Raw genomic sequence first — 15,617 nt, 5'->3', positions numbered from 1 at the left:
GCTGAGATCGAAGGGGCGTGATAACCACGTAGGAACGAGACCGGACAATTAGTGAAGTGAGGTGTGTGCTTAAATAGTGTGCTAGAGTGATTGGGTGCAGCTGTGCGTGATTAGAACTCAGGTGAAGATGCTCGTTGCGTGATACTGGTGGAAGAGCCTGGCCAATCCGTGACAACTAACAGCACAATAAATGAAGAAACTCGGTCTGCTGAAAGCATTTCAAATGTGCCATACTCTAAAACACGTTTTATTGTTTTTTATTTGCTCAAATGAAGAAGAACTACTTAATGATAATGTTTTCATCACTCGAATCTTTTTCCAAAGTAAGAATATTTTGTGAGGTGTAGACTCCATGAATATTAAAAGCTCTTGCACAGAACCACAGATGCCATAAAGGGAATAAGGCTGAAGAGGAAATAGAAATGTTAGCATTTGTCTCTCAGCCACTTCTTCTTTTACTGCTTTTCTCTTCTTGTCTTTTGTCTAAGAATCTACAGTGGCAAAAATAACATCTTCTGTGAGCTATAACTGAATCAGTGGATCAAAATGCTAGTTTCTTCTTTTCCTCCTGCCTCGTAAGAAATATTTTAGGAATGTACTTTTTATCTGTTGCTTATTTCTCAATTTATTAACTAATGTACTCCATTTCAGATTGCAATAAATGGTCACCCTTTAAAAGCCTTCGAAACAAATGATTTGAAAACCACTGATCTAAGTGAGAATGATATTAATGTGACATATTTAATAAATCTTTTACACAATGACTCATTAAGCAGTAGTATAAATAAGTGTAACATCCAGAAGTAAAAGCTCAGTTAATAATTATATATTTATAAATTAATAATTAGCAAATTAAATTAATGTTTAACACTTGTACTACATTTCTTAATCATAATTCAACATTTTCTAATGCATTATTAAAATCCAAAATTATGCTTGTTAACAGTTAGTGGCACGAAAGACAACGAAAGGCTGTATTTTCATTAACTAATATTGACAAATGAATAAATATTATAATAAATGTATTGTTCATTTTTTGTTCTTGTTAGTAAATACATTAACAATCATTAACTGATGGAACACTATTATAAAGTGTGACCAAATCTTTCATTTATTCCTACATGCAAACTCCACACAGAAACGCCAACTGACCCAGCCAAGCTTCGAACCAGCGACCTTCTTGCTGTGAGGTGGACGTGCTACCCACTGCGCCCCCGCGTCTCCCCTTTAATACAAACAACTAAACTTTTTCAAATCTATATCAGATATATATTTCGAAAATGACAGCTATGGCATGCACATATTTTTGTTGTCTGTTTCTGAGTCCTCAACTCTTGATTATTGTAGTGTCTTCAGTCTCGCTTGTGTTCATCTTCATTTCAGCTGTAATGCTAATACGAAGGTAAGAATATTTTTTCCTACCTGCACACCAATGTATTTCAACTCTCTCAATCAACGCCACAAAATCTAGAGCTTGCATATTCGGTAATAGTATAAATAAAGACACTCTCTTGAAAATGAGTTTTGAAAGTGCATGAATGTATTTGCTGTCAGAAGAATATTTTCATTTTGAAGTTAGAAATGAGAAACTAAATTGTATCCATTTTTTATAATGTGTTTTTTTCCAGAATGGAGTACCTTTCTTTAAATGTTTGTGATGTTTTGTCTGAATTCTGCTATTTGATGTTCATGTGTGTCTTTAAATTTTTGAAGGAAAGCAGCAAAAGAAAGAGATGAAACCATGGATTCTCATTATGCCTCTCTACAAATAACCGTAAATATACATTCACTTATGTTGAAATAATAATAATAATAATAATAATAAAAATAAAAATAATAATGATGATAATAATAATAATAATTATAATAATCTTTGACTTAAAATGTACAAAATGTAACTAGCAGGCTTCACTATTCAACGAGTGTCTTCAGAAAAAAGCATGCTTGTTATGTTGGAATAGTTTAGTCTTTTCAGCAGGAGTGATAATAGGGTGAAGTGTAATACAGATATGTCAACATTAAAACCCAATATATGAGCAGTCGTGTGCTGGGGTCAATATTTCTACTGTCAGTAACTAATTCTTTAGTCAGACCTGCAGTTTTGGAGATAATGAGACACATTTCATCATACTGTATGTCAATCAATAACATAGTACTATTCATCAATAGCAAATATGAGTAATGTGAGTTTGAGAGTGATGTAAGAGCTCTGCTATAAATTAAGGTCAGGACACACAAACATTAAATCTACTGACGCAGAACATGTTTCATCTTTTTTTAATGTTAAGATAAAGACAGATATTTTTTAAGCATTGCAATAATATTTTACAGTATGTTGTGATGTCATTTAAATGTCACTGTGTTTCAATAGTTTGTGAAAGATTTTGTAAGATTTTGATTTTGAAGCATTTTGTAAGACAATTTATTGCAAAAAAAATAATACAGCTAATATTTTATTCCTTCGGAATATGATATTTATAATTATATGGTATAGTGCATAATGTTAATGGAAGCTTGGCAAATGATCATAACTTTTTAAAATTAATTGTTAATAAATGTAAATTTGTGCAAAAGGAAAGTGTTGTTTATTATACAAATGAGCAAAAACAGTAATTTTTGCAGATATTAAGTCTCTATAATTAAAATGGAATAAATGTCAGAATATACAGAACATATTTACAGAACGTCTGTTAAAAAGGCTTTTACAATATTGCATAATTGGAACAAGCTTACATTTGCAGATGGAAAATAGTTTTATCATTTTTAAATTTAGAAAAATTAAATTCTCACTTAGTCTTTTTTAAGTGAAATCACTGCACTACTGACCCAACAATATTTTAAAATAAAAAGCCTATCAGTCGATTCAAATAAAATTATATCAGCTTAATTAATTAAACATCTAACAGAAATAAGTATTAATCCAAAAGTTTAACATCACTTTGAAAAATTCTTGGGCATAAATGAACAGCATGTGTTAATGGTTAAAAAAGAAAATTGATGGTATAAATAACATTGAAAAAATGTTTAAAATAGTAGAGCTATTTTTACTTGCACAAACTATTTTTCCATGAACATTTTTTAAAAGAATTTTTTGTGAAATGTAGATTCTGAGTTTGTTCTCTTGACAGAACCACAGATGCCAGTTAAAGGTTTAAGGGTGAAAAGGAAATACAAATGTTAGCATTTGTCTCTGCCACTTCTTCTTTTACTGCTTTTCTCTTCTTGTCTTTTGTCTAAGACTCTACAGTGACATAAAACATCTTCTGTGAGTTAAATAACTAAACCATTGGATCAAAATGCTACAGTTTCTTCTTTTCCTCCTGCCCGGTAAGAAATATTTTTCTAAAGCAGTATTTATCTGTTGCTTATTCCTCATTTAATTAACTAATTTACTCTTTTGAACTAATATAATGTTTGAAAACCATTGATTTATAAATTATTTAATGTGACATATTTAAAAAATCCACATTGACTTATTAAGCAATAGAAGAAATAATGGTAAAACTTTCCAATAATGTTCAATTATTAATATTAGTTGATATATTTGCTGAAATAAGAATGATCAACACTTGTACAGCATTTATTAATCTTAGTTCAACATTTTCTGCATTATTAAAATCCATAATTAAGCTTGTTAGCAGTTTGTAGTGCTGTGAGTTATCATGAACTAACAATGAAAGGCTGTATTTTCATTTACTAATATTGACAAAGATGAATAAATATTGTAGTAAATGTATTGTACAATGTTTGGTCTTAGTAAATACATTAACTATCATTAGCGGATGGAACATTATTGCAAAAAGTTACTCAAATGGGTCTGAATACAAACGTCTGAGACCATTTAATGAATCTTGAACTTTTTTTAAATCCTGGAAGTAATCAAAAATGTGCTATTAGTAAATAAATTTACATTTCACTAATCAAATAAGGATATTGAATGTTTTACCAGGTATCATTAAACATCTTTACTTTAGCACATAAATGTTGATTAAGGCTAGATTGTTTTCATACATTAATGAATTATTAATAGAAAAACTTTCTATGTAATCCTGAAGCCCCTTAAAATATTCATCTTGAGATATTTGAACTATTTCTTTGAATTTACATATAGTATCACACACTATTATTAATTATATCATTATTGAAATAAAGTTGCAGGTGCTGCAGGTGTTGCTGGCTGGGGTGTGAATTATTCTCGTCCGATCTGTGCTGCAAGAGGATCCACAGTCACTGTTGCCTGTAATTTTACATTTCCACTAGTAAATGAACATGTAAAGCAGGTGAAGTGGTGTTCAATGAACTCAAACTATAAGAAGTGTGACTCTGGGCCATATGTCTATGATAGTGAAGCCAACAATAATTCAATCAGATTTCAATACATTGGAGATAAAGCTTCAGACTGTTCTCTTTTGATTAATGACATTCAACTCACAGATTCTGGAGAATATAAGTTCAGATTTATCACTAATTCTTCAGGCAGCATGTGGACAGGTGATCCTGGAGTGATCATTTCAGTATATGGTAAATATTGCAAAAATAAATATTCATAATACTTTTGTTGTCAATGTTTTGTTTGTTTTGAGTCCAGTAATCTCTCTGTTTCATTATGGGGTGTTTTTAATTCTTTTATGACAGATTTAAAAGTCTCCAAATCCAACTCAATAATAAATGGCATAATACCTGGAGACTCTGTAAATCTGACTTGTTCACTGGACTGTCCTGGTGGTTTATCAGAGGTTCAGTGGTTTAAGAACGGTGAACTGATGAAACAGACAAACCCAATCCTCATCTTAAACGGCCTCCCTGCTGAAAACTCTGGAAATTACTCTTGTTCTTTGAGGAAATTTACAAACCCTTTATCTGGAGAAAGTACGTAGAGCTTAGAATAAATTAACCTTTTCATATCTGATTCATATTTGCTAAATGGCAGCTATATTACATGCACAGACTTTTTGTTTTTTCTTTAACAGGTGTTTCTGTGTTCACAGCTCTTCTGATTATTGTAGTATCTTCAGTTTTGCTTGTGTTCATCATCATTGTAGCTGTGATTCTTATTAGAAGGTAGGAAGAATTTTTGCTACCTGCACACCAATGTATCTTAACTTTCTCAGTCAACAGGTTAAAGTGTACATATTAGCTCTGGACATTAATAGTTCAGATGAAGACACTCTCTTAAAAATGAGTTTTGAAAGTGCATGGAGGAATTTGCTGTCAGAAGAATGTTGTAATTTTGAAGATAAGTGGATGAGAAACTAAATTGTATTTTTAAAAATGTTTTTCTCAGAATGGAGTCCCTTTCCTTTTCTTTAAATATTTGTGATGTTTTGTTTGAATTCTGCTATTTAATGTTCATGTGTGTCTTTTCATTCTAGAAGGAAAGCAGCGAAAGAAAGAGAAGAACCTATGGATTCTCATTACGCCTCTCTACAAATAACCGTAAATATACATTTAAAACCTATGTATAAATAAATAATAATAATAATTTTTTACCTGAATTGTACAAAACGTAAGCAGCAAGCTTTACTGGTCAATGAACTTCTTCAGTAAAAAAGCATGCTGGTTATGTTGTAATTATCTAATCTTGTCAGCAGTGTAAATATGACAGTAAAGTCAATTGTTTTTATAGCAGATTCAGTGATGTTTACCGGTTTTCTCTGTCTTCTGTTTACTGTCAGGCTGCAACTCAAGCATCAGCGGTTTACTCAAGCCTACAGGATACATTGAAGGAGTGACAAAAGGATGACGTATAATAATAAAGATACAGATGTCAACATTAAACCCAATATATGAGCAATCATTTAATGTAGTCAATATTTCTACTGTCAGTAACTCTAATTCTTTAGTCAGACATTAAACCTGTTGATGCAGAGCATGTTTCCTGTTTTTTATGTTAAGATAAAGACAGACAGGTATTTTTACCATTGCAATAATCCTTTATAGCAGGGGTCACCAAACTTGTTCCTGGAGGGCTGGTGTCCAGCAGATTTTAGCTCCAACTCTAATCAAACACACCTGAACAAGCTAATCAAGGTCGTACTAGGTATACTTGAAACACCCAGGCAGGTGTTTTGAGGCAAGTTGGAGCCAAACCCTGGAGGGACACCGGCCTTCCAGGACCGAGATTGGTGGGGTGCTTTATAGTATGTTGTGATGTCATTTAAACATTGTTATTCATCAGATATGGATTTTAAATGAACAGATTTATGAAATGTGTGTCAATAGTTTGTAAAAGACATTTATGTAATATAATTGTTAATAATTTATAATGTTTTATGCATTTTTAAGGTAATTTATTCTAAAAACAGTTAAGCTAATATTTTTTACTTCAGTAGAATATGATATGTAAGTTTATATTATAGTTCATAATGTTAATGGAAGCTTTGCAAATTTTAATAACTTCATTTGTATTAATTGTTAATAAACGTAATTTTGTGGAAAAGGAAAGTGTTGTTTATTATACAAACAAGAGCAAATGTAGTATTTTCTGCAGGCCTTACGCCTCTACAATTAAAAGGTCATTAAATCTCAGAATATACAGAACATATTTACAATAATTCTGTTAAAAAGAATTTTCTTATATTTCATATAACAGGCTTACATTTGTAGACGGAAAATAAAAGTTTTATCTTTTTAAATTGAGAAGAATTTTCAATCATAAATTAAATTCTCACTTAGTCTTTTTTGTTTTAATAGTTCAAATATAAAAAAATCACTTTAATTAAAGGTGCAGTTGGTGATCTGCCAAAATGTTAATCAGTTAGTGTAACATGTTTAAACCAGTCCCTTCCCTGCCATCCAAAGCCACACCTCCTGAAACACGAACACGTGCACTATAAAGATGACAGCAGACAACCCATTAGATCATGTCATTTGCCAGTTAGAAAACTTTACAGTATTTTATAATACTAAAATTCCAAATGAAAAACTGTATTATATCTAGCACGTTTTCAGTTGTGTAGCAAGCAAAACTTGTCATAATGTGCAATATTTCATGCATGCAAGGATCTGGTCTCACATGCTGTTGTACCGTGGAGGCTGAGGCTGTGTTAGAATCCATGTGCAGAAGTTTATTTAAGGGGTTAGGCAGAGACATCAACGAGTAAACAAGCAGAGAGTCAGCAACATAAAAGCAGTCTAATCCAAACAACAAACACAAGGGCAAATCCAGACGACGTAGTATAAGAGCAGGCAGAAGTTCAATAACACAACAATCAGTCCAAAACAGATCAGAAGGGCAAAGACAGAGAACGTACGTGAACAAGGAAGGCAGGGTCATACACAGAATAGCAGTCATGAAAGTCACTTGGAACAACGCTTGGTAATGCAGGTAAACTGGCAATACTTCGCAAAGAAGCATGGCCTGAACACTCACTGAAATACAACACAAACAGGAAGTAGCCGCAGAGGGAGCGGAGCTGAGTCAGTAGTCAGGCGAGGGCTCCCTCTGCTGCCGTGGCGTTACAGCTGTCTTAAATCCACTACTGTATGCTTATTGGTTGGCTGGCAGCGTGCAGGAATTACACTTATTACTAAGCCATACTTACATGCTACTTCAGACCGAATATTCAGAGTTGCATGGTTAACAATATAGGGAGCGCGTCACAGGCTGTATTCTTCAAAAATGAACCAATGTGAATTTAAAACTTCAGCTCAGTAAAGCAGGCTAGGCGGAATAGCTTTACTAATGTTTTGCTGTTAAACTTAAAAAAATCTACATTATCGATGCTGTAAAAAGTCCCTTATGAAACTGAAAATAGTCACATCAATGTTTTACTGCAAGATTTCAGTGGCTGAACAACACTTCTGTGCATATAACCCATTTGTAACAACAACACAATCTACATCAGCTTTACGTGACTAAAAAAGTTTTAAAACATAGCTAACATTACTTGTCTAAAAGAAATACTTCAGCCATGGTGAATCTACATTTGCTGAGAATTATAGAGATTATCGGCCCGACAATATTTAATTGGATGAACATTTTTTAGTTTTATGCCTTACCCAGGATATAAAAATACATCTAAATTTAGATCTTTTACTTTAATCACTATTGGAATGTGGAGAGACTTTCAACCAGCACAACAAAAAAATGTTTCTGTAGACAATCACCTGCTGCACCTTTAATTAATTGAACACATAACAGAAATAAATATTAATCCAAAAGTTCAAGACCACTTTGAAAATTCTTTGTCATAAATGAACAGCATGTGTTAGTGCTTAAAAAAGAAAACTGATGGTATAAATAACATTTTAAAATATTTCAAATGAACGAATGAATGAATTAGCAACAACATCATAGTACATTTTAGTTCCCCAAATCCTTTTTAGTGAACATTTTTTAAAAGAACTTTTTGTTTTCATTGAGAACATTTTAAAAATCAAATGAAACTTTTTCAGAAGTAAGAATATGTTGTGAAATGTAGATTCTGAGTTTGTTCTCTTGACAGAACCACAGATACCAGTAAAAGGTTTAAGGGTGAAGAGGAAATAGAAATGTTAGCATTTGTTTCTCTGCCACTTCTTCTTTTACTGCTTTTCTCTTCTTGTCTTTTGTCTAAGACTCTACAGTGACATAAAACATCTTCTGTGAGTTAAATAACTAAACCATTGGATCAAAATGCTACAGTTTCTTCTTTTCCTCCTGCCCGGTGAGAAATATTTTTCTAAAGCAGTATTTATCTGTTGCTTATTCCTCATTTAATTAACTAATTTACTGTTTTGAACTAATATAATGTTTGAAAACCACTGATTTATAAATTATTTAATGTGACATATTTTAAAAATCCACATTGACTTATTAAGCAATAGAAGAAATAATGGTAAAACTTTGCAATAATGTTCCATTATTAATGTTAGTTGATATATTTGCTGAAATAAGAATGATCAACACTTGTACAGCATTTATTAATCTTAGTTCAACATTTTCTAATGCATTATTAAAATCCATAATTAAGGTTGTTAGCAGTTTGTGGCGTTGTGAGTTATCATGAACTAACAATGAAAGGCTGTATTTTCATTTACTAATATTGACAAAGATGAATAGATATTGTAGTAAATGTATTGTACAATGTTTGGTCTTAGTAAATACATTAACTATCATTAGCGGATGGAACATTATTGCAAAAAGTTACTCAAATGGGTCTGAATACAAACATCTGAGACCGTTTAATAAATCTTGAACTTTTTTTTAATCCTGGAAGTAATCAGAAATGTGCTATTAGTAAATAAATTTACATTTCACTAATCAAATAAGGATATTGAATGTTTTACCAGGTATCAGTAAACATCTTTACTTTAGCACATAAATGTTGATTAAGGCTTGATTGATTTCGTACATTAATCAATTATTAATAGAAAAACTTTTTATGTCATCCCGAAGCCCCTTAAAATATACATCTTGAGATATTTGAACTATTTCTTTGAATTTACATATAGTAACACACACTATTATTAATTATATCATTATTGAAATAAAGTTGCAGGTGCTGCAGGTGTTTCTCCCTGGAGTGTGAATTATTCTCGTCCGATCTGTGCTGCAAGAGGATCCAATGTCACTGTTGCCTGTAATTTTACATTTCCACAAGTAAATACCCCTGTAAAGGAGGTGAAGTGGTGTTCAATGAACTCAAACTATGACAAGTGTTTGTTTGGGCCATATGTCTATGACAGTGAAGCCAACAATAATTCAATCAGATTTCAATACATTGGAGATAACGCTTCAGACTGTTCTCTTTTGATTAATGACATTCAACTCACAGATTCTGGAGAATATAAGTTCAGATTTATTACTAGTTCAGGCGGCTTGTGGACAGGTCATCCTGGAGTGATCATTTCAGTATATGGTAAATATTGCAAAAATAAATATTCATAAAACTTTTGTTGTCAATGTTTTGTTTGTTTTCAGTCCAGTAATCTTTCATTATGGGGTGTTTTTAATTCCCTTATGACAGATTTAAAAGTCTCCAAATCCAACTCAATAATAAATGGCGCAATAACTGGAGACTCTGTGAATCTGACTTGTTCACTCGACTGTCCTGGTAATTTATCAGAGGTTCAGTGGTTTAAGAACGGTGAACTGATGAAACAGACAAACCCAATCCTCATCTTAAACGGCCTCCCTGCTGAAAACTCTGGAAATTACTCTTGTTCTTTGAGGAAATTTACAAACCCTTTATCTGGAGAAAGTATGTAGAACTTAGAATAAATTAACCTTTTCATATAGATCTGATTCATATTTGCTAAATGGCAGCTATATTGCATGCACAGACTTTTTGTTGTCTTTAACAGGTGTTTCTGTGTTCAAAGCTCTTCTGATTATTGTAGTATCTTCAGTCTCGCTTGTGTTCATCATCATTGTAGCTGTGATTCTCATGAGAAGGTAGGAAGTTTTTAGTTATACTTGCACTTATAAAAAGTCTCTCAGTCAGTCTAAATAAAATAATAGAAGACATTTCAGAATTTATAAAGTATAAAGATCTGTTTAGACACAGTCTTAAAATCAGCTTTACCACCATGTGTGAATTCGTCACAGCTGCCAGAAGAGTTTTGCTGTTGGTGGTGATGGTGAAATTAAATGGTGATGACTGTAAAACAAATTTGACTGATTCTATACCCTACAGAAAAACCGCTAAACTGTTTAAGATCAGTTAAAGCATCTATTAAATTATTTAAAATGCTTAAACTATTTCAGCCCTATCCTAAAATGATCAAAGATTTTTGATGTATCATCATCCAAATAATATTTTGCTATTAGTGCTTTTGCTAATATGCGTCAATTTGACTTTTTTTTAGAAGGAAAGCAAAAACTCAAAAAAACCCAAAGGAAGTGAGAGAAGGAACCAGAGTTTCAGATGACAACATTGGCCAAGCAACTGTAAGTATGTCTGCAAAACCAAAAATTTTTCACATTATTTTCTAGAATATTTTTTTCGTCTGAGGAAAGTCTTATTTGTTTTATTTCCAGTAGAATAAAAGCAGTTTTTCCTTTTTGAAAACCATTTTAAGGTCAATATTATTAGTTCAATTCAATTCACCTTTATTTGTATAGCGCTTATACAATGTAGATTGTGTCAAAGCAGCTTCACATAAAAGGTCACAGTAAATAGGAACAGTGTAGTTCAGTTTTGTAGTGTTTAAGTTCAGTTCAGTTTAGCTCAGTTCAGTGTGGTTTAATAATCACTACTGAGAGTCCAAATACTGACGAGCAAATCCATCGATGCGCAGCTCTACAGATCCTGAACCATGCAAGCCAGTGGCAACAGCGGAGAGGGAAAAAAAACTTCACTAAAGGCGGAAGTGAAGAAAAAAAACCTTGAGAGAAACCAGACTCAGTTGGGCACGAACATTTTAATTTCTCCGCTGGCCAAACGTCTTGTGCAGAGCTGCAGTCTCAGTGACCCAGTGATTAGTGACCTTAAGCAATTTTTTTTTCGATTGTCAGAACAAACCATCGTTATACAATAACTTGCCTAATTATATACTTGCCTAATTAAGGTTAATCAGGCAAGTTGATAATTAGGCAAGTTATTGTATAACGATGGTTTGTTAAGGTTCTTAGCTGAATACTAGTATCTAGTCAAATATCTAGTCAAATATTATTTGCTGTCATCATGGCAATAACAAAATAAATCAGTTATTAGAAATGAGTTATTAAAACTATTATGTTTAGAAATGTGTTGACAAAATCTTCTTCCTGTTAAACAGAAATTTGCAAAAATATACAGGGGGCTTATAATTAAGGAGGGTTAATAATTCTGACTCCAACTGTACAGTATTTGTAAAAGAATCTTTATGTATTGTGTTGGATATGCTGGTGTCTTAAACAGTATGTCTTAACCAAGGCAAAATAAATAGAAGATGTTGCTTGATCAACCAACCAGCTTCTGCTTTCATACATTTGGATGTAAATTCAGTTCTAAATGTCTGCTGGTGTTCTTTGTTTCTATTTGCTAATACACTGACAACCACAGTTTCCACAACCCAGAGATCACATTCATTTCCCTCTGTGTTTTCTTAGCTTATGAAAAAAGTTAAATACTACAGTGTTTAGAGTAAATCTACAATCATGTTGTCGTTTGTTAATTCAACTACAGCAAAATAAAACAACTACATTAATTACTCTAGTAAATTTTCTACAACTACAGTTTATTATATTATCAGTTTTTGGTGTGACCACAATGAGTAAAAATATGGGTATTCATTAGTAAATATCTATCTATCTATCTATCTATCTATCTATCTATCTATCTATCTATCTATCTATCTATCTGTCTGTCTGTCTGTCTGTCTGTCTGTCTGTCTGTCTGTCTGTCCGTCCGTCCGTCCGTCCGTCCGTCCGTCCGTCCGTCCGTCCGTCCGTCCGTCCGTCTGTCTATGTCTGTCTGCTTGAACTTGGCATGTCTGCAAAATGTAGTTAATCACCCAAAACATTTAATTCATGCTTTAAATCTAGTTATTGTGTCAGTAATTTGGCCAAGGCCACCAAAACATAAAGTGTATTTGTCACCGTGTCAATAATTTTTACAATTTTGAAAAACAAACAAACAAACAATAGAACATAGTACTATTCAATACATGGTCAATTGTACATAGAAAATATGTATGAACATTTGTATTTATACAGTACATTTATTTTAGTACACATGTATTGTAAATAAAGTGAAATCATGCTCATTTAATTACTATACATTTCATATTTCACATTTCTGTCCAGCCCCCTCTGGGAACAAGGGTTACGCAGTAACTATTTCATTGCTTTGTTACTTTTCTCAGATCAAAATTTCCATTCTCAAAACTACCTGTTCACTCTTCACATCATTACGTCACGTGTGCACATCAAAAAAGCTGTTTCTAAAAGTTGGTACATCTATTGAAATGATTTTGTACAATTCTCTGCTGTTTCCAACATTATCAATTGATTGTGACTGAGAAAAACTACAATTTAGTATGCTAAAATTGTAATTACTGTTTATCCACGTTAAAACATTTGTAATTTGAAATTCCAATCTGATGTGAACAAGAAGCTAGTAGTTCAGCGATCTGAACTTATTGTTTCGCAAAAAAATATTCATTTAATATTTGAGTCAAAGCAATTGAGAAAAACCGAAGCACTTTATTGATTGTCCATTTGAGTATTACAGTTTTTCTCAGTCGCTTTGGTGCACAACAGTAAATGCATTTTTCCAAAAAAAACTAGTACAAACTGCAAAGCCTAGTTGATAACCTGCAAAAGCGTGTCACTTTCTCAAAATGGATAGCTCATTCCTCAAAAGCAAGTGATGTCAATGAAAGTGCTGACACCATTGTTTATGAACAAGATAGTCAAATGGCTTTGTCCTGTTTTCATTATGAGTTTACTCTGTACATTTTTTTCAATGCAAAAAAAGATTTTGGTGACACTTCCTGAAAATGCTCAAGACAGCACTATATACTATTTGCTTTTAGTACTATTAGTTTTATATGGAATGACTATTCAGCATTCACAAGTTTAGTTAATTTTGACAGAAATGACATAAGCACACGATAATGTTATAAAACAGCAGAGAGTTGTATGAAAGCAATTGATGCATGTCCAAAAGTATTTGCAATTTGTTGGAAGGAATAGGAAACTGCTAATATGATGTGCACAAATAACTAATTGTTTTGAGAAATGCATTAACTGTTGTGCAAATGTAAATAGTGTTGTGAGAAATGCACCAAAAGCGACCAAGAAAAACTGTAATTCAACAAACGGACCATCAAAATAAAGTGTGACCGAAACACATTATGTACCTTTCAAGCTAAACTTGTAAACTTTCAATAAACTTGTGAATAAAAAAGAAAAGCTAAAATACTATTATCATAAAAAATGAATGGGACAGCACTGTCACCTCACAGCAAGAAGATCGCTGGTTCGAGTCCCGGCCGGGCCAGTTGGCATTTCTGTGTGGAGTTTGCATGTTTTCCCCGTGGGTTTCCTCTGGGTGCTCCCAATTCCCCCACAGTCCAAAGACAGTGAATTGAATAAACTAAGTGAAATTGAATAAACTAAATTGGCCGTAGTGTATGAGTGTGTGTGTGAATGTGAGTGTGTATGGGTGTTTCCCAGTTCTGGGTTGTGGCTGCATAAAAATATGCTAGAATAGTTGACAGTTCATTCTGCTGTGACAACCCTTGATAAATAAGGAACTAAGCTAAAGAAAAAAAATGAACGGGACAGTGAAAAAGTGTAACTCAACTTCTCAAACCCACAGGAAGCAGTAGATGAATTAAAGGAGGATGAAGTGTTGTATACGAGTGTCACCGTTAAGGCCAAAGAAGCAGACGTTAAACCCCAAGAACAAACGTGAGTGTTTAATTACTATGATCATTTTTTTTTAGGTATTGCATTAAAAAAATATTATAAACAGTTTTAAAAGATGGTTTGTTTTAAGGTCTGCCAACACAGAGCAGCAGAATGAATCCATTTACAGCGGAGTGAAGACTGCTTGATGTGATACGTGTGTGTGTGTGTGTGTGCGTGCGTGCGTGTGTGTGTGTAAAAAAGATACAAATGTGCCCTTCAAAGATAGTAAAACCTGACATCACCAACACTTCCCTCAGTGTTAGTCTGGTTTTGCTATATTTGAAGGTGCAAAGGAAGCAGAAAGGTGATAATAGTAAGGAATACATTCATGGAAACTTCCTAGCATGTTACTGTGAACAACAGCTTCTTTAAAAATACAGTAAGCTCTATTTTGACGATCCATGCGCAAAGTCCAAAGCGCATGGTCTTACAGGGTTGAGCTTATTTTCTTAATGAGTTATAGGTGTGTTTTGAGAATAAACCAATCAGAGTCTCATCTTCCATTCCTTTTAAGAGTCAGTTGCGTCACACCATAGCGCTTTTGCTATTTACATGGTGAACTTTGTAAGTGGAAAAACTGAATGCTTCACTAAAGAGAGCATCTACAGCTCGAGAATGAGAGATGAGCCTCCTCATTATTTACTTTCACTCTCGTTGATAGGGAAAGTGTTGTATGCACAGACATCCATTAGCCTATACATAATTATTTACGTTTATTAAGCACAAAGATTTGTTTCAAAACTATTTCTAGATTCAGTTCTAATTTCCAGCAAACAAATAAAGGAACAATAATAACTAAGTGTGGTCAAAAAACTGAGTTATATCCAAATACACATGCTGCGCCCCATATGGTCTAAAACCTGACAGGTGGGCAAATCTAAACTTGTTTTTAATAAACCAAATATAAATATGTATATAATAAATAATACTGCTAATAATAATAACATTATACAAAAGCAAATTGTTATGAATAAACTAAAAAAGCCCCCAGAGATGAAGAAGGCATGGAGGCGGTGGTTTTTATATTTATGTAGGCTAGAAAATAATACTTTTTGTAATATGTTATTCTTTAATTCTTTTTCATTTGTAAAGATATTTGTGTATTGCTGTACATCCTGTGTGTATTAAGCAATGTTAAAGTGAGGTGCACAACTAACGTGCTCTGCGCTGGACTTTAGACCAGCTTTGATCTGAAAACAAAAGCATAACATAAAAATACAAATTAAGGACAAATAGAAAACAATTAAAAAACGTATAGCAATACAGGAGCTGCAACCAAGTTAAAATGACAATC

General features: G+C 32.8%; 2 protein-coding genes across 3 annotated transcripts in view; both read left to right on the top strand.

Annotated features, from left to right (window-relative positions):
- Positions 1-979: 979 nt before the first annotated feature.
- On the top strand, positions 980-6,265 carry LOC130243852 (sialoadhesin-like). Of its 2 annotated transcripts, none has more exons than XM_056476156.1 (7): positions 980-1,774; positions 3,239-3,327; positions 4,153-4,521; positions 4,636-4,869; positions 4,989-5,061; positions 5,373-5,436; positions 5,676-6,265. In XM_056476156.1, the coding sequence occupies exons 2-7, from the start codon at positions 3,297-3,299 to the stop codon at positions 5,730-5,732; spliced, it is 828 nt and encodes a 275-aa protein (XP_056332131.1). In that variant the 5' UTR covers positions 980-1,774; positions 3,239-3,296; the 3' UTR covers positions 5,733-6,265. The 2 variants fall into 2 exon arrangements, with proteins under 2 accessions (XP_056332131.1, XP_056332129.1); XM_056476154.1 differs by having other exon boundaries at positions 981-1,774; positions 4,971-5,061.
- A 2,153-nt stretch (positions 6,266-8,418) lies between these two features.
- The window catches only part of sc:d156 (uncharacterized protein LOC100142634 homolog), a 7,604-nt gene continuing 405 nt past the window's right edge, over positions 8,419-15,617 (top strand). The window contains exons 1-7 of the mRNA XM_056476153.1: positions 8,419-8,648; positions 9,477-9,842; positions 9,951-10,184; positions 10,288-10,378; positions 10,792-10,873; positions 14,232-14,323; positions 14,412-15,617. The exon at positions 14,412-15,617 is cut by the window's right edge and continues 405 nt beyond it. Coding sequence (XP_056332128.1) covers positions 8,618-8,648; positions 9,477-9,842; positions 9,951-10,184; positions 10,288-10,378; positions 10,792-10,873; positions 14,232-14,323; positions 14,412-14,469 — 954 coding nt within the window. The 5' untranslated portion in view covers positions 8,419-8,617 and the 3' untranslated portion in view covers positions 14,470-15,617. The remainder of the gene's footprint in view (positions 8,649-9,476; positions 9,843-9,950; positions 10,185-10,287; positions 10,379-10,791; positions 10,874-14,231; positions 14,324-14,411) is intronic.

Source organism: Danio aesculapii, chromosome 16, assembly GCF_903798145.1.
Source record: "Danio aesculapii chromosome 16, fDanAes4.1, whole genome shotgun sequence".
NCBI lineage: Eukaryota > Metazoa > Chordata > Actinopteri > Cypriniformes > Danionidae > Danio > Danio aesculapii.
This window is presented reverse-complemented; position numbering and strand designations above follow the sequence as displayed.